Below are 19,637 nucleotides of genomic sequence, written 5' to 3'. Positions count from 1 at the left end.
CCACTTCATTTACATATTATGAATGAGGCAGTTCTCCCCCCAGCTAAGAATAATCATGGGCTGCTTTTTGAAGTCATTATTATTATTATTATTTTTAAACATAGGGTCTTGCTCTGTCATCCAGACTGGTGTGGAGTGGCACAAGCACTGCTCACTGCAGCCTCAACCTCCCCAGGCTCAGGCAATCCTCCCTCCTCAGCTTCTCAAGTAGCTGGGACTTCAGGCAGGCACCACCATGCCCGACTAATTTTCGTATCCCTTGTAGAGACGGAGTTTCATCATGTTGCCCAGGCTGGTCTTGTACTCCTGAGCTCAAATGATCCACCCACCTCGGCCTTCCAAAGTGCTGGGATCACAGGTGTGAGCCACTGTGCCCAGCCTACTGATTGGGATATCAAAGATATTGAAATGAGAAAAAGCTCATGGAAAGATGAGTAAGAAACTGTGCCTCCATCACTCCCGCATAAGAAAGAAAATGAGGGCAAGAATCTACCATGATGGCTTAGTAAAGACATTCTCTTTGAGATCAGTGCTATCCTCTGTTTCCACACACGTTGCTTAAAGGTTGCTTGTGTGTGCCCAAGGGGTCCCATACCCACCTCAGCCTCCGCAGCCCCAAATGTAGCCCTTCTGGTCACACATGCCATCTACACCCTCAGCCTAGGTCAGGTTCCTTTTTATAAACTCATATAGCATTTGTTAACTTTTCCACTTGTAACTTTTCCTGCTAATATTCACCTTCCCAAGTAAAATACAAACTCCATGAAATGACAATTTTCAGTTTGAAAACTCTGGTACCTTGAAGAGCCACTGTGGTCAAATCCAGCAGGAAGATCACCAGCACTGAGGCCATAGGTACTCTGTCCTCTCCTGCCATATGTGCATTTATACTATGTGCCAGGAGCTTACTCTATAGAAGGTCCTAGGCTTACAAAGGTGGGCAAGAAAAAGTCATTGTGGCACGAGATTGCTAGCTCTCAAGTTCCCTTTGTTCTTAAGCACACAGCAAGATTACACTTCCTAGTCTTCCTTTCAGTTAGGCATGACCCTGTGACTAAGTTCTCTCACAGGAAATGTGAACATAAATGACACATGCGCGGCAGCCTCGCTTTAAAATCTCTCAGCAATGTTCCTCCATCTGTTACTCCTTCTGACTGACTGGGATGGAAATGATCACAGCCACCTTAGCAGCCACGTTTTCTTGTTGTTGTTGTTGTTGTTTGTTTTGACATGGAGTCTTGCACTGTCGCCGAGGCTGGAGTGCAATGGCATGATCTTGGCTCACTGCAATCTCCACCTCCCGAGTTCAAGCAATTCTCCTGCCTCAGCCTCCTAGAGTAGCTGGGATTATAGGCAACTGCCACTACGCCTGGCTAATTTTTGTATTTTTAATAGAGACAGGGTTTCACCACGTTACTGAGGCTTAACTCGAGCGCCTGACCTCAGGTGATCCACCTGCCTCGGCCTCCCAAAGTGCTGGGATTACAGGTGTGAGCCACCATGTCCAGCCCAGCAGCCACATGTTAAACAGCAAAGCCTCACTTGACCTTGAGGCACAGAAAAACCTGCATAGGACACAGCCTGCCTGCGGTGCCTGGCCTGGCCTCTGTGAATCAGTAATACAATTCTTGTTCTTAAAAGTCCCCGAGATTTGGGGGATCTGTTAGTCAGCCTGGGCTACTGTAATACAGTTATCAGTATCAAGAAGTTCACATGTTCTAAGAAAGAATTTCTATTATTGTGAAATACGTTCCAAAGAGCATTCAAGACTAGAGCAAAGCAGGGGGTTAAATTTGTAATTCAGTGTTGCTGGCTTGAAAGCTGCAAGTTTTGCTATAGGCAAGGATGAATAACCAAAGTCTTCTAAGCAGACAGCATGACAGACCTTTTACTCTGTACAGGCAAATAAGCATTCTAAGCCAGTATCTCTGAGGGAGGGCCTTGGTGGTGTGCAGGTTTAATAACTGTCTTCTCACTACACACATCCCCCACCATCTTCCAGAAGACAAAAATCAAATCTCCATTGTTTCAGTCTCTGAGGGTGTTTCAAGGACTCACCTTACCTCCTTGATGTTTTTCCAGTACAGTGGTGGCGAGCGTTAGGTGTAGAAGGGAGTTTTCTGAAAGCCCCAAGGACAAGGCCAATCCAGTGTCTTGGGGGATTAGTAGCATCCCTTACCATCTGGCTACCCCAAGACCTCAGGACAGAGGGAGACCCCAGAGGTTTCTGAAGGCAACACAGTGGCTGCAAGGGCCTTGGATCTTTGGACCCAGTCTTGGTTTTGTGCACTTTCCAGAGCAACTAAAAGGCACGTGGTCTGAGTTTCACCGAGTCAGGAAGGGAGAAAGAGAGAGAATGAATGAACAGACTAGATGGAGGATGGACACGAAGGAAAATTTTTTTTAACAAATTAATATTTTTTGCTGCCTAGGCAAATGGCTTTTGTGAAAACACTTGTATGAAAAGCAATACACCATTTGTTTATTACTTATTAATGCGATTAATTAATTAATTAAAGTGATTACTTATTAATCACTATCATTAGGTTTTGATGCAAATGGGAATTTACAATAAAATGAAACAAATAGGATCAGGGATTATATACAATACTGTGATCAAGGGATTTGTGATTTAGGCAATGTACTACTTGAAACACGTATCTGGATTTCTCATTCCAATTGCTGCAGATGCTATTTGAGGAAGCAAAAAATACAGAAAGAAAAATAATTAGGTTCATTAGGCTAAGACTAATACAAATAATATAAACAACACATTTATAACATACCGCATTGCAAATAAGCAATGTTTTTAGTATAAAAATTGCATTTCCACAAAGAGGCTAATAACAAATATGATTAAACTACTTCAGAAACACGTCAAAGTTGTATGAGTCACACATATACAGTGTCACAGTCTACATAAAGCTTTACTGAGAATAAGCCATGTGAAGGCCATGTCCTGGGCTGAAGCGATCAAAGGCTTTTCAACTGAAGCTCTTGCTTCCGGAAAGCTGTTCAAAAAGCTGCCCCATCAGGTTCAGCAGGCTTGATGACTCCAAATTTGGCTTTTTAAGACAAGCTAAAATCTCCTCCAGAGAATCAAAATGTAGGACTCAGGTAAAGAGATATTACACAAGAAGGAACTTTTCTGTTGGCATAAGAGATTTGAATGAACTCTTTCAAAAATGCTGGTACATCTGACAGGATGGGTCAGCCACATATTTATAATACTGACAGAAGTAACACTGCAACACCAAGATGAAAGACAGATAGCCTACTGATATGAGCAAGAGAACCAGTCTCCCTCTTCTTTCTCTCCCTTCATACTAAAGATTTTATGCTGAAATCTCAGGTTTACCCTATCTTTTCCACCTTTTCTTAAAATTTATTTTTCTCTGGACTTCCAATGTTTCCATCCTATAAAACAACATACCAGCTCCACTACTGATGCATTTGGTAATAAAAAGTCACATGGTAAGTACTTGCCTTAAAAATGACTTTTAGCATCTACCCCATAGGTGTTTTTACAGGATGCAGGTTCTGTAGACTGATATATTCCCAAATCATATCAGAATATTACAGCTGTCAACAAGGAATTTTGGCCATAAAAAGTCAAATTTTGGCTTTTTCCACTATCGAAAGCCAACTCAGCTGAAGCTTATCTATTTTCTACTATGGTAGTTATTTTGAATGTATGTAGTTAAAGAGGCCTGTGGCTAACAGACAGGGATTCTATGCACAAGATGAGCTTGTAAGTATGTGCCCATGCAGTGCAAGGCCCTGTGAACCCAACAGGCCCGCACCTCATCCCATCCAATGACTATACTTCAAAGGGAAGAAAGATGTGGATTGCCTGTACGGTGCTTCAGTATGAGATCTCTGAGCAAGCTGGGTTGGTTTAGCAGATCTAGCAAGAGATAAATAATAAGAGAAACCAACATAAAGGTAATCAGAAGTTTCAAACTTTCCTTTTAATTGATGAAGAGGCACCCTGCTCCAACTCCCCAAACATAAAGCACTGCACATTCCCATTCCAAAACCAGTTACCTGCATTGCATTCACCTAATTTTAATTTACATAAAATACCATTCTGTGACTAAATAACTGGTATTGCAATAGAGGGAAGCATGATTTTAATTTTTTCTTTTAGATTTTAAAAATCAAAATCATATTTCCACGCACTTGAGTTCTGGATCAAATATATTATCTACAGAAAAAACCCACAAACTCTTATAGAAATGTTCATATAATTTTAAGCTTAAATTATTTTAGGTTGACTTTTCTCCTTTAGTTTTATATTCATTAAGTATTGAAAACAAACCTAAAATATTCAAGTGAAAAGACATTAAATTGGTTACATACTTATCATGTCATTTGGGAAAAAACCCATCTTTGCCACGATGTTAAAAAAGGGAAGATCAAGAAAAATGGTTTCCACAGATATTTAAAGTTTTAATGGGTCCTCTTCTCCAAGATGTTTTTCTCCTCACCTTTCAATTTTTTTTAAAGTACTGCTGAGCAAGAAAATACATTTTCTGCCAGGCGTGGTGGCTCACGCCTGTAATCCCAGCATTTTAGGAGGCTGAGGCAGGCAGATCACCTGAGGTCAGGAGTTCAAGACCAGTCTGACCAACATGGCGAAACTCCGTCTCTGTTAAAAATACAAGATTAGCCAGGCACGGTGGCACATGCCTGTAATCCCAGCTACCTGGGAGGCTGGGGCAGGAGAATCCCTTGAACTAGGGAGGCAGAGATTGCAGTAAGCCAAGATTGTGCCATTGCAGCCTAGGCGACAAGAGTGAAACTCCATCTCAAAAAAAAAAAAAAAGAAAATATATTTTTCTTATTATATAATTAGATATTGGTCAAATATCCCTTATCCAGAATGTGTGGGACCAGAAGTGTTTCAAGTATTTTTGGATTTGGGGATTTTTGTATATATATAAGGAGGTATCTTGGGAATAGACCCAAGTCTAAACACAAAATTCATTTATGTTTTATATACACCTTATACAACACAGCTTGAAGGTAATTTTATCCAATATTTTTAAGAATCTTGTGCATGGAACAAAGTTTTGATTGCACTGTAACTGCCACCTGTCAAATGAAGTCAGGTGTAAAATTTTCTACTTCTGACAAAATGTTGAAACTCAAAAAGTTTAAGATTTTGGAGCATTTGGGGTTTTGGATTGTTGGATCAGGAATGTTCAACCTGTACTATTTGGGGTTCAGTTGGAAACTGGCTTTACATTTTTAAAAGCCAGTATAGACTGTATTTCTGCCCTTCCTCCCCTCTAGTCAAATACTCCACTAAAAAAATGAATATTTCAGTTTCAGGGGGAGGCATTATATAGAAAAGCCAAACTATAAAACCATTCTTTTTTTTTTTTTGGAGACGGAGTGTCGCTCTGTCGCCCAGACTGGAGTGCAGTGGCTGGATCTCAGCTCACTGCAAGCTCCACCTCCCGGGTTTACGCCATTCTCCTGCCTCAGCCTCCCGAGTAGCTGGGACTACAGGCGCCCGCCATCTCGCCCGGCTAGTTTTTTGTATTCTTTTCGTAGAGACGGGGTTTCACTGTGTTAGCCAGGATGGTCTCGATCTCCTGACCTCGTGATCCGCCCGTCTCGACCTCCCAAAGTGCTGGGATTACCGGCTTGAGCCACCACGCCCGGCCTATAAAACCATTCTTATTCCATAATACCTCTGAACCTGAGTTTACTGTTCTTTGAAAACTCTGTTTCAGCTAATTATAAGAGAAACAAATCCAGTGACACGAGGGCAGGCAGGCCCTGCTCTGCTCTGATCCAGAAAAGCTTCCTGATGTCAGGGAGATGGAACTGCCACCATCAGAACCATGGCACTTTGGGTGAAGGTGTGTCAGCGACCAAGGGGGCAGGAAATGGGCAGTGACTAAGGCGGTAGGAAATAGGCAGGTACATGGTAAGGTTCTCCCAACCCATCAGCCCAGTGATGGCCTTGATCTTGAAGCTGCACTACTATCTGAAAAGCACAATTACTGGTGACTCTTAACAAACTTCACCATACTGGGGAAGAAGACTGTCAAGTAACTGAATTGGAAAGATGAAAAAGAACCATCTCTAAAAATTGATGCTGTCAGAAGAATAACCTCCTTTGTGCAAGTCTTGCAACATCCTCATTCAACCACAGGAGGGCAGAGATTCAGAACCTCCCCCACAGTGAGCTCCGTGCTCGCGGTTAATACAAGGAAAGGGTTATTTAAACAGCCAGATAGAAATATACTGCATGTTCCTTTCTAAAGATGACAGAAACTTTTAGAATTTCTTAAACCTGTACTCATTCTGTCTGGATCCAAGGGGCATAGAATCAACTTTAGGCATCTTTCATATGCTTGGAATCTAATTTCATGAATTTATTCTAACACATAAATCAGGTAAGAGAGAAATAGATGGATAGATTTTTTTAAAAAGAAATTAGCCGCCCTGGGTACTTAAAGTAGACTGAGTATTGAGAGATTTACAAAGATAAAATTCTTTGGAAGATTACAGAAGATGGAAACAAAACCAAATCTTTCATTTTCAGGTACTGGAGTTCATTAATTCTTTCACCAAAAGCACATCACCGAAGGAAAATCAGAAGTGGTTTTTTAGTTATTATTACAGTAGTTCAAGACCCAGGGAACCCCTTGAGATGAAAACAAAACAAAACAGTATTCAACTTTTCTTCACAAGACTACTTTGTACTGGCAAGACTTAGAGGACTTCTGGCTTGAAAAATATTGCTAAGAAAACTTAAAAACAACAACTACTACTACTATATTTTGGACAAAACAATTTTTTTTAAACTGTCTTGTAAAATCCTTACTTCCTTTTGAGTCTCTGATGGCTACATTTCATTTGAGATGTTTGGCAGTCACGGCTTCATGGATTATGGATACTGATTATCTAAACCCTTAGGTCAGAATAAACAAACACAGTTCATGTAAACCTGGCTGCTATTGGAGTCCTCTGACCCAGAGATAATTGTGAAGAGTGTGGAGAGCCTGAATGCCCATGGTGGAAAAGTTGGAAAAATTATAGGTAAGAAATAAAACACAGGAGATTCAGACGGCTGGGATGACTTCTGAGCTGCTCTCTATACCTAAGACCCTTTCAAATTCTAGCTGTAAAAGATTTTTCATGCACTGTGGTGCCAGATGTTTCTTGCAATTTGAGAAAAATAAATACTTTACACAAGAAAAGGAAGCAAGGCGCCTACGCTACACTCTGAGGATGCTCAGGAGCCAAGGCTCCTGCTTGGCTTTCCTTTCACAGGGCCTGCAGCCTTGTCTCTGGAAGGTGCTAATTAGGGCTGGAAGTGGCCTCCTCTGGTCAAGACTCTCTGACCCCCAAGTAAATGAACTTGTTACCATCCCAGTCCCCAAACAGATCCCAACATTACGTTTGTTTTTCTATATCCTGATTGTCACACCTGAAAGACTCTCCTTAGTATACACGAGGCTTATTGCCATGAGACCAAATGACTAGAGAGCATCTTTTAAGAGAGAAGCTTGCTCATTCAGGAAAAATTAAGGATTTGGTACAAACTGCAGGCCAGAGGAAAGCTGACATACTGTTTTGGTGTGTATTCCTGAAAACGTGTCATTAAATCTACAGTCCCTTGTCAGCATGCTGACTTTTCCGCTGCCTCAAGGAGTCTTCCACCACCTCTGTGTCAGCTGGGCAGGGCTTCTCAGAGATGCCTTCTCCAGCTTCCTCAGGCTCTACTTCCTCCCGGGTCACACTGTCCTCTCCTGGGGGTCCCTGGTCATTGGCCTCACTTCTCTCCTCATCCACACCAGCAACCAGGTTGTCCTCCTCCTCCTCTTCTTCCTCTGCTTCATCCTCGTCGCCAAGATCTTCTTTCTCTTCTTCATCATCTACAAGGCTGTCTTTGTTTTCTTCTTCATTTGAATCATCTTTTTCCTCCTCTGCATCCTGCAACTGTTCAGCCCTATGAGCCTCCTCTGACCTCCCATTCTGCTCTGTGGAGGGAAGAAAGAGGAATATCCTCTGAATAAACAATGGTAATTCAGTAATCAATGGAGTGTGTTTAGCTGTGAAACAAAAATAGAGGGTAAGTGACAGTTTTTTCTATCTTGAAGCTATGGTCACAGAGGACAGATTCTCCGGTTGTTATCCTAGCCCCATTTAGGGCTTCTCCATCTGTCTCTGGAGATTTCATGGACCATAATGACTTAAGCAGGGCATGTGGGCAGCAAGGGCAAATTTTCCTTTACGCTTTGTATTTTGTGTCTTGTAGAAAGCTCAGTGACTCTATCAGTCATGGTGATTGGTTCAGAAACGTGACAAGCTAAGCCACACAAAGTACTCCCCAGGAGTTCTGAGTCAGAGTCAGGAGAAAAAGCCTCTTTTTCTTCAGGGATTTTTAAACAGAGAAAATGCGCAAGGACTGTCAACAGCTCTTATGAATAAGCCACACAGAAAGAGAAACCTAACATCATCGGGCCGTGCTTGAAGCTAGAATGTCCCTGGGCTTTTCAGTTATGTGAGCTAATAAATTTTCATTTGCTTTCCTAAAATGCTTGATATTGGGATTCTATTACTTTTAAGAATTCTAAGAATCATATTTTCAAATTATCCATGGAAGTCTTAAAGCCTCAAAAACTTCAAGAACTAAAAAGAAGCAGGAGTTTACTTAAACTCCCACATAAAATTCAACAATTACAAAGTCTCACGAACATCTTTATGCAGTCTCAAAAATAGTCTGGAATAAAGACATGCAAATCCAGGGGCACCTGGCCCCAGAAGTGTGCAGCAGTGCAAGGATTTGGGAAGACTGCTTTTAAAGAACTTAGGAGAGTTACTAACACACAGTAGACTCAATATATATTGAGCTTTCCTTCTTCCCTTCTAGTTCTAGTTAGAATAAAGGAAAATATGATACTGATTAATGAAACGCACACACTTAAAAAGAAAAAGCAATTGCCAAAATGAATTATTTCCTAATTTAAGAAAGGGAGAAAAATAATTTTTGTTCAAATCTACCTAGAAAACATATTTTAAGAAATGTGGTAGTGATGATTTGGTCACCTAGTAAATCACAGAGAAAACCCACTATCTATATGAGCACAAAAAGGCACATCACAGAATTCCAAAACCACTATAGATCACAGGAGCTTATCGTACTTACCAGAACGCTCAGATAAATGCCTTGGAAGTGGCACATAGAAACATTCTGATATTACCACCAAGACCTGGAGGGGAAAAAGTGATTTTACAGTGAATAGCTAGGACATTTATTACCAAAGGGCCTCAAAATTAGGCCTTGCTTCTATAATCAGATATTCTTAGACTAATAATTAGCAGCTAGTCAAAAGTCTTCACAAGAGACAAGGACATAATTAAGAATTTCCTACTTTTCAAATGTGACATAATACAGGAAAATATTAATTTAGAAAGTGGTCACAAAGCCAAAAGTCTACCGAGAACCCACTATAAATAGATGAACCAATCCCAGCACTTTGGGAGGCCGAGACGGGCGGATCACGAGGTCAGGAGATCGAGACCATCCTGGCTAACACGGTGAAACCCCGTCTCTACTAAAAAAATACAAAAAACTAGCCGGGCGAGGTGGCGGGTGCCTGTAGTCCCAGCTACTCGGGAGGCTGAGGCAGGAGAATGGCTTAAACCCGGGAGGTGGAGCTTGCAGTGAGCTGAGATCCGGCCACTGCACTCCAGCCTGGGCGACAGAGCGAGACTCCGTCTCAAAAAAAAAAAAAAAAAAAAAAAGATGAACCAAGCAGGTATAAGAAGATAGACACTATGAACCAAGTCTTTTTAAAGTCTTTTTAAATACACTATTCTGGACAACCAAACAACTCTTTATATAGGCTGTCCCTTACCAATGGGTAACCCGTGATTGAGTGGAAGAACATTTCACAAATATTACAGCCAGCTGTGTGTGGGGAAGGACTGAGGATGACTTTGAAGGAGGGGGCATTTAATGCCCTGGGCAGTCAGGAGAGAACAGCAGCACCGCCTGGCTGCTCTAAGCTAAACCAAGTTGGATCTCCACGGGGGATCTTGGATCCAGAGAAAGCCCTGAATGCCAAACTGAGGAGAACCAGGAGGTGGGGCAATGAGTTGCAGGAAGGCTTGGTGGGTTGGGGAACAATAAGCTCTAAGCCATTAAATCAATTTGAACAACAAAGAGAAAAAAAACATTCCATCTGAAATGATTCCGGTTTGAAAACCTTACCTTTTAATGTGATAGTTACATGTTCACTGGCTATTCCAGGACATGTTTTTTTTTCTGACTTTTCTTTTTTATTTATAATTGACACACAGTAACTATATATACGGATGGGGTACAATGTGATGCTTCAGTGCATGTATATACAGTATAATGATCAAATCAGGTTAATTACCATATCCATCACCTTAATTTATCCTACTCTTCTATTCTGGAAAATTGTACATTCAACAATTTTATCTCAGGTTTAGTCTATCTAACTTAGTCATTTAATTTTGACTTAGTTGGTGAGGTTACAAAAAAAAAAATTTAGATCCTAGCTTCCCAACAGACATGTCATCCTTCAAGGAGTCTGGGCCATTCAGAGCCAGCCTCAGGCAGCTTTGACCCTCAGTATACCTTTACCCTGGCATGCTACATTTTAAATATTCCCTATGTGGCTAAGATATGAAAACAATTGAGAAACACTTCTCTATCATCCTAGAAGTTAACAAAAATGTCATTCTGGAATAGATGATTTAAAATGGGATAAGAATGCAGCTGTTTCAAATTGTATAACTCTCACAAAACAGAAGTTAAAAGTACTTAAGAAATTAAAGGTTACTAAAGGCAAAAATTCTAGCAGTTGTGTGTTTACTTTAATATACTTATATACTTAACAGTTATAGAAAAGGCATTGTGTGTGTGTGTATATATATATACACATATATGTGTATGTGTGTGTGTATATATATACAGAGGTTTTTTTTATTTTTTTTTTGTTTTTTTTTTTTTGGAGACAGGGTCTAGCTCTGTCACCCAGGCTGGAGTACAGTGGCAAGATTATGGCTCACAGCAGCCTCGAACTCCTGGGCTCAAGTGATCCTCCCACCTCAGCCTCCCAAGTAGCTGGGCCTACAGGTGTGTGCCACCATGCAAGGCTAATTTTTGTATTTTTTGTAGAGACAGGGTTTTACCATGTTGCCCAGGCTGGTCTCAAACTCCTGGGCTCAAATGATCCACCTGCCTCGGCCTCCCAGAGTGTCAGGATTACAGGCCTCAGCCACTGTGCCCAGCCTAAAACAGGCACTTTGAACACAGATATGTATTTGTTATTTTTTGGAAACTTATCAACAATAAATGTATGAATCTTTTTAAATTTATGATTCATATGCTTTGAAATTATTATTATTTTGTTAAAAAAGTTAATAATATTTTGTTAAAGTTATTTGCTTATTAAGGAAGGGTAGTCTATCTCACTTAATCACTTGAACAGGCTAGAATCACTCTCTCCTTACTTCAGGCCAAGCCTCCAATAACCTTTCTGCACTGATTATCTGAATCTAGGTTTCCAAAGGAATCCAAGGTGTAGGCAGGCAGGCCTGACTCAATTTCATGGACTTGAAGTCAACATCAAAAATAATATTCTAAAACTCTAAGCATTTTCAGTAGTCTTCCAACAAGTTCACACACAACCTACATTCCCTATAACTCCATCATTGACTCGCCTGGGACCTCATACTGTTCCCCCTACAAGAACCTCACACTATGGTAGCCCCAAAACACACTGCTAGAAAAATCTAGCATCAGACAACAGATGGCAGAAGCACAGACAATCACATTCTATTTATATCCAGTGTCGAATCCCTTTAGACGAGAGCAATGGGGACATGTTAATTAGCAAAAAGATTAATGCAACAGAACAGAACATACCCAGGACCTAATGAAGGACATATACAGATATCTAAGTAAGTCCCATTCCTATCCCTGAAGTTAACATCAGGAGCCAAGTTTCAAAGATAAGCCATGATATGTATTAAGCATGTTCATGGAAAAGTCAAATCGAGCCTCTTTGGCCTCTTGGAGTTATGACTTACTGTAAGTCAATTGTTAACATTTTAAGCTTATTTTTAAAAAGAACTTGCTGAAGAGTCAAAATTCATTATAAAATATAAGGATAGACTTTAAGATAATCTTACCTTAAACTCTGTTCTTTGACATAAATTTTTAGTAATGGTCAATTATTCCCATTATAGTGTTTAGGAACTATGTGATTAGTATACAGTATAAAGGATTTTTAAAATTTTTTGGTTTAGGCAGGGTTTAAAATGCAGTCAAACTAATCAAGATTAGGTTAAGAGAAAGAAAAAAATTTAAAAAGTACAACATGCTAAACATTTATAGTTGCCTATATAGTTAGATAAATAAATTTATTATTCAACTCTTGCCTGAAATACCTGGGGAGAAAATACACAGATATACACTGCATACTGATTTTCATGTCCAAAGAATAACTGTGTTGTTTTAACTACATTATCTATCTCAGGAAAACCAGAGTGTATGCATAAGCAGCTAGTCAGGATTAGTTTTAAACTGGAGGATAAGAACAACAACAAAAATCTTGCATCTACCCAAGGAACAAATTCAAAACACTGGCCTTATCACTACAGTGTTCTAATTAAGTAGGCAACATGTGAAATCACAGCTGACTCAGTTGTCTTAGAAACTATCAATTCAAGTACGGTCTCTCTCTCTTTTTTTTTTAATCACTGTCTATAGTCTAGGCAGTACACATCTTCAAAATACTTAAAGGATAGGATTAGAAGATAAGAATTTAGTGCATTTTCTATTATATCTCACATTACCAATGAAAGCAGTCTCAAGCAAATGCTATTTAACTACTTAGATTACACAAAATACTATTTTTTATGTGCTTTTTCTTTCTTGGTTGCCTTTTAGTTGTACATGAAATCCATTTTGCCTTAAAGATAGAAAAAGGTTTGGTATTATCTCTTACCAGACCCATAAAAAGGCCAAAAACCAAGGTGGCTATGACGAAAAAGACATAAGAACACCAAGCAGGAATTCCAAGGGTCACTGTGAAATAGTTGTGAAGATGCTGGAATCAGAAGAAAAAAAAAATATTAATTTTTAAGAGAACCAAAAATATTTCAATCTCCCTCTCTAGCTGTTGTTTTTACATACATAGGTTTATATATCTAAATGATTCTTAAAGAACAAGTCAATTTTATAATATTGGGAAACAGAGTAGTAATCAAAGTCATTACTAAAAAAAAAAAGTTATACTTGCTTAGAGGTCATAATCTGGATAGAATTCTGGTAGAATCATTTTGATAGTCCTTTCTTCCACCATGATGGATGCTTTTGGCCCTCCTCCCCTAATAATTATATACATCTCAATGTTTACTTATAATAGGGCATTCATTAAAAAATTGAATTGTTTGGGCCTCTGACTTTTTAGTAAAACTAAATCATGACTTACAGAACGTCAACCATTTAAAATGTCTCCATACCTTTTTTCTAATCAGACTCTCACTGCTCTACACCTATTCATCCTTTCAAAGTTTAGTAAATTATCAGAAAACATAAAATATAACAGTAGACAGAAGAATCAGTTTTTCTGGTTAATTTATTATGAGTAAATGAGATTCCAGCAGTCTTTGAATAGAGTGTACATCCCTTCATGCTTACTGTTCCCTAAGACTCTATTTGACAACCAACACTCTAAAAATAAGGGACATAATCATAGCTAGAAATTATTTACATGCTAAATCATACAGAAATTAACAGATATGAACTTGCTATTTCAAAGTCAAAACATCAAAGTCTACTTAGACGTAGAGTTGCAGGAGCCATGCTTCCTCACAATGACTCAGTCATTGGTTTAAGAATCTGACAGCTTCAAAAATGGCCATTAACTAAAATTCAAGCACAGGATGATATGGCTCCAAATATCATCAGCAAGCAAGGTAATGACAATGACTTGCCTAGAACCAGTAAGGCTGATGAAAATGAGTCCAAGTTTCTATTTTAATTTCCTATTTCTCAAAATCTAAATCACTCCCATTGGTTTCTTAGCTTACATCAATGCAATTAATTAACATATTTTATTCTGGCTTAATTTGGAATGATAAACAAAGAAAAAAGCTTGTAAACTGATTTAGCATAATCTGAAATATCTCTACAATTTCTTATTCAGCAGAAGAGATAGAGCTAAAGACTCAGCAAGTATTTTAAACACGGACACATGGAATCAAAGTGTTCAATCAGTATTTGTTGAATAAGGAAAAGATGCATCAAATGCCTGAGCTATTTATTCAAAGGAAAGGTAAACACACTCTCAAACTGCAAAGCTGGCATCTGTCCTCTGTTGATGGCACTGGTCATCAGTGTGTGTTTAGCCAGGACAACTGCTTATTAAGAGTAACTTGGCTGGACGCGGTGGGTGACTCACGCCTGTAATCCCAGCACTTTGGGAGGCTGAGGTGGGCGGATCACGAGGTCAGGAGTTCGAGACCAGCCTGACCAATATGGTGAAACCCTGTCTCTACTAAAAATACAAAAATTAGCTGGGCCTAGTGGCATGTGCCTGTAATCCTAGCTACTCAGGGGACTGAGGCAGGAGAATTGCTTGAACCCAGGAGGCGGAGGTTGCAGTGCGCTGAGACTGTGCCACTGCACTCCAGCCTGGGCGACAGAGCAAGACTTCATCTCAAAAAAAAGAAAAAAAAGGTAACTTAGCATTTTACAACTCAGCAAGTAAAAGGCATATTTTGGATTATCAAAACATCGTTTCATTCAAACTCTTTTCAATGGAAGTTTTAAAATTTACTACTACTTTAGAAAATACTACGTATTAAACTTATGCTTTTCTCGGGGGACTCAGTATTATCAAGATTAAACCCTAAAATGTGCCAAAGAATTAGAAGATGGTCAAAGTCAATCTGCCTCTGTGCCAACCCATGAATATATTCTAGAACTTGCTTTATAAGTATCTGCTGATTTATCTTACTCATATGGTTAGGAAAAATAATGTGCAGTTTTAAGTCCTTCTATATAGTATCTCATGCCCTTTCTGCAAAATAAATGATTAATGCAACTCTCAAGAAACTTTCTACATTACTTTTTAATTTCATTAAATCATTTGCTTTTGAAGTATTGCATTCTGACTCAAACACTTAGTACTTTTCAAAACATCCTCTTATTTTAATAAGCTGCACTTCAGTTTTCTTGTATCAACTTCCTTTTTAAAGGGATTTGAGTTTCTTGGAGAAACTCTGCCATCTTCTGGTCTTTTAGGTCATTATTAGTAACGATTCATTAATCAGGTTGTACTTTCACAAGTACAGATATAAATATTTACCTGTTTACTTTGAGTCTACAACAGCTTTAAAGCCCCTTATAAGTGTTAGGATTAATGGTAACATGTCCTTGAAGTTTTGCTTTACATATGTTTCCAAAGGAATAGCTTATTATATAAAATCCAATTCAGTTTTAGATCACTGTGTTTCTGTTTCTTTACTTACTAGGCAAAGTGACAGTTTTCACTTGTGGAAAACATTGATCCTTGTTCAATATTATACGTGCTTACCACAAGGAAATATCCCATGCTTTTCACGGAAAATGCACAAAAATGTAACCTGATGAGCATGATACTTTATACTATTGTACTAGATGAATAAGAAAATATCTTACTCGGGCTAGGTGCGGTGGCTCACACCTTTAATCTGAGCACTTTGGGAGGCTGAGGCGGGTGAATCACAAGGTCAGGAGTTCGAGACCAGCCTGGCCAATATGGTGAAACTCCATCTCTAACAAAAATACAAAAAATTAGCCGGGCATGGTGGCATGCGCCTGTAGTCCCACCTATTTGGGCGACTGGGGCAGGAGAATTGCTTGAATCCAGGAGGTGGAGGTTGCAGTGAGTTGAGATTGCCCCATTGCACTCCAGCCTGGGTGACAGCGCAAGACTCTGTCTCAAAAAAAAAAAGTATCTTACTCTGTTCACTGAAAATGCACTAAAATGTCATCTGATGGGCATGATATCTTATACTATCATAGTACACGATTAAGTTAGAGCTAATTTTGGCTACATGCATATTTGAGTGACAAGACGAAATTAAAACATCATTACAACAGAATAAATGAGAAGAGCATTCTAATCAGTGGTCAGATAGACTTAAGGAAGACAGCCAAGCCAAGGCCTCCATGCATCTGAGGTACAGCCTTCTCTCCCCAGAGAGGCAAGCACTCCTGCTGGAAGTCTAAACTACTGCAGGTTGGATTAAATACTGCTTAGTCACACCCACTCACTCGTCCAGCCCAGTGTTGCAGAGTCTCATTCAAACCTAGGCTGGCCCTGAAGGACAGAGAGCCTTTGGATTTAGAGTTCACCCGTGTCATAGGATATACTCTCTGAGGAGTTCTGGAACAAGCCCTTTATCTCTTTCAGACACAGACCAAAATCCCCAAAGTATCTTCCTTGCAAGGAAACAGCTAGAAAAGACTCTTCAATGATGGCCAACGTTTCACTTCTTTCATGCTTTAGCTCTCAGCACCTGTAACAAAACATAACCTCGCAGCCTCTTGTAGGATCTATGAGAGGTACCTTACAGATGTGCATCACTGTCTCACTGTAACATTCTACAAAACATCCTAAACATTTTTATATGAAAAAAACATTGAGAAGAGATATGCTATGTAAATCACAGAGGAATGTTCTCAAGTTTTAAAATACACTTTGTTTTTCTCTAGTCTAAATGTTCACGGCTTTTAATGCTTATCATCAGATATTTTAAATAAAGCCTAAGTCTTCTGTCACGTCATTCTAATAAAAAGGAAGGTAGTACCCATCACACAGACTGTCCTCCCAAGGATGTAGCACATCTTATTTTAGCTAAAATTTGCCATATGCCTACATCCTCTCAAAACAACAGTAACATTTAGGAGAGGGAAGTTACACCCTATATTATCAGTGAACAGCAGAGATTCACCAAATCCAATAAAAAACGCTTTAAAAACATTTAAATGCTAAACCTAGTTAGCAAAAGCATATACAGGTTGAGTATCCCTTATCCCAAATGCTTGGGACCAGACATGCTTCAGATTTGTGATTTTTTCAGATTTTTGCATTACACTTACCAGGTGAGCATCACAAATCCAAAAATCGGAAATCTAAAATGTTCCAGTGAACATTTCCTTTAAGTGTCATGTTGGTTCTCAAACAGTTTCAGATGATGGAGCATTTTGGATTTTGGATTTTTGGATTTGGGGATGCTCAACCTATATGCTGAGCAACTGCCACAGCACCCTATTTTAAACCTGCTATCAGCACTGGCTAAAAAATTAACAAAAGTATTCCATGTTGCCTATAAACAGAAGGGAAAAGTAAAATAATGAAGACAACAATGATTAATAAATATAACTAACAAAAAGCAATTATCAAGCACATAACTAGGTACCAGATTCTGCACTAAGTGCTCAAAGGGTTCTAGGAACAAGTCTATGCCAGGAAAAAAATAAAAATAAAAGGATTCAGGGGCCTAGACACAAAGTGTGAAACAATGTGTTTCTGGAAGAGAAGGATAGTGCCACTCTGTAGCATTGTAGCCAACTGTGAAAAAATGAAAGACAGAAGACTGGATGGTCTCTCTGCACACATGTGCCACACACAAAACCCAAGGACTTCTAATCCTAACTCTGCCACCAGATTTGGTAGTGATGCTTCCTGAAGTTCAATCTTCTGCATACTGCTTTCATGATATTTACCTCACCTTGTACCATCCATTAGAGTATTAACATTTTTCATTTAGTCACTTTAAGTTGTATACAATTTTAAAGAAATTTTATGTTGCTACTATAATATAAAATCAAAATGAATTTTGTCCTTTGAAGATGTCAACTCTCTGAGAAACTCCTCTAACTATCCCATCTCCTAGGCCTCAGTGACTCCATCTGTGAGATGGGTAAAATGTTGAGACTATCTGTAAGGACAGATATTAAAAGTTAATGTGGTAATTACTTCTGTGAGTTTATATAAAAATTAAAATATACAGGTGAATGCCATCATGACTGAATTGGAAAGAATTTAAATTTAGTGATGGAAAGAACACTGGAGATCATCTATTCTTATCCACACTGTGTTATGAATGACATATCAAGGATCCTGGGATTCAGGGTAACAGCAGGAAGCTCACAGGAACTGCCTCATAAGACTATTCAAGGGACTTTCTCATTCTCACCTCAAGGATTTACTCAAGCGAGAACATAGGGGAAGTTGGTATAAAGTTAAGAAGGCCAAATGCAAACTAAACCATCTCCTGAGTTGATAGGAATTCGGCCACGTGAGTGTCTCATCACCAGGGGATCCTAGAATCTTGAGGACCAGCTTTTATCTCCAGAATGTGTGACCTAGCAAGTTGGCTTCACTTCTAAGGCAGAAAGAAACTCAAGCCCCTTAAGAAATCACTAGTTCAGTAGGCTCTGATCTTCTAGATATCTTCTAGATAATCACTAGTTCAACAGGCTCTGATCTTCTAAATACATTATTTTCATTTTTTTCATTACAGAAAAAAATAGAAGTTATAGAAAAAAAGGTTTTTAAAAATCACCCATAATTCCAATATCAGAGAAAACTACTGTTGATCTCTTTCTAAGTATTTTCCTATATACACACAAAAACTCCATATAAACATCCATTATACTGTTTTATTATATTCCCTGTAGAAACACTTACATCTAACCAGCTACCCATCCAGGGAAGACTTGCTGAGGAAAGACTCATTTCTATCTGTACGTGTATCCGGATATTTCAGTAAAATAAAGAGACTATGGATAGGCATAAACAATCTTGTCTCACTGGAATTAGCCATTCTACATCTTTCCTTCTTCCATCTTTTTAATCTTCTTTCTCTGAGACTTTACACTTTTTTGGTTCCACCTCCCATCCCTAGTCTATCTCTGTCTCACCATGTACAGTTGTTTCTTCTGTTCATTATTAATATATTTGCATTGCAGTTTCATATGATCTAGACATGATTTAAAAAACAATTAAGTTTGCCACAATTATACATTCAACAATGATGTGAGGAACTCTGACTAAAGGAACAGTCAGCTGAATGAGCTAACTGAGCAGGCAGGGCAGTCAGCTGGAAGGATTGGCTGATTAAGTGACTCTATAAAGACAGGAAGGCAAGACCATAACTAAAGGTGGAAGTGGGAACCAGAGACCTGATGGGTAGCCAAGGACTGCGTCTCTTTAGGTCAGAGATTATATACCTTGTAAATAAGAGGACAAGAGCCAAATTCTAGAAATACAGGTGGCAAGAGACCTTCCTAGAGATTTGATGAAAGGATGGGGGCTTATTTCTAAGAATAAATCACAAAAGTGGGCAAGAGGCTTAGGGAGGCTACATGCTGATACAGAGGGTAGTATCAGATTTCACAAACTATTAAATGTATGTGTAATATACATACACAGACGGAGATCAAAATAACCTAACACTGTATCATTTGCATTCTTTTATGTGCAACTCTCTTCCACTCCCCTACATACACACACCCTACAATCAGGACGAATGTTTTAGTGATCCCAATAAATATAAATGGATTAAATTCATCAGAT

The 19,637-nt window shown here is 39.0% G+C and overlaps 1 protein-coding gene across 3 annotated transcripts in view; it reads right to left on the bottom strand.

The window, feature by feature from the left end:
- Nucleotides 1-2,376: 2,376 nt before the first annotated feature.
- The window catches only part of TMX4 (thioredoxin related transmembrane protein 4), a 45,754-nt gene continuing 28,493 nt past the window's right edge, over nt 2,377-19,637 (bottom strand). For 2 of the 3 annotated variants that reach the window (XM_033185646.1, XM_033185648.1), the window contains 3 exons: nt 13,011-13,112; nt 9,173-9,236; nt 6,367-8,003 (listed from right to left, as the gene is read on the bottom strand). In XM_033185646.1, coding sequence (XP_033041537.1) covers nt 7,630-8,003; nt 9,173-9,236; nt 13,011-13,112 — 540 coding nt within the window. In that variant the 3' untranslated portion in view covers nt 6,367-7,629. Of the gene's footprint in view, nt 2,692-6,366; nt 8,004-9,172; nt 9,237-13,010; nt 13,113-19,637 lie in introns of those variants that run through there. The other variant, XM_033185647.1, reaches the window with a different exon arrangement.

The sequence above is a fragment of the Trachypithecus francoisi genome, unplaced genomic scaffold (genome assembly GCF_009764315.1).
Source record: "Trachypithecus francoisi isolate TF-2019V2 unplaced genomic scaffold, Tfra_2.0 Lachesis_group21, whole genome shotgun sequence".
NCBI lineage: Eukaryota > Metazoa > Chordata > Mammalia > Primates > Cercopithecidae > Trachypithecus > Trachypithecus francoisi.
Note: the sequence above shows the minus strand (reverse complement) of the source record. Positions and strands in the feature narration are given on the sequence as shown.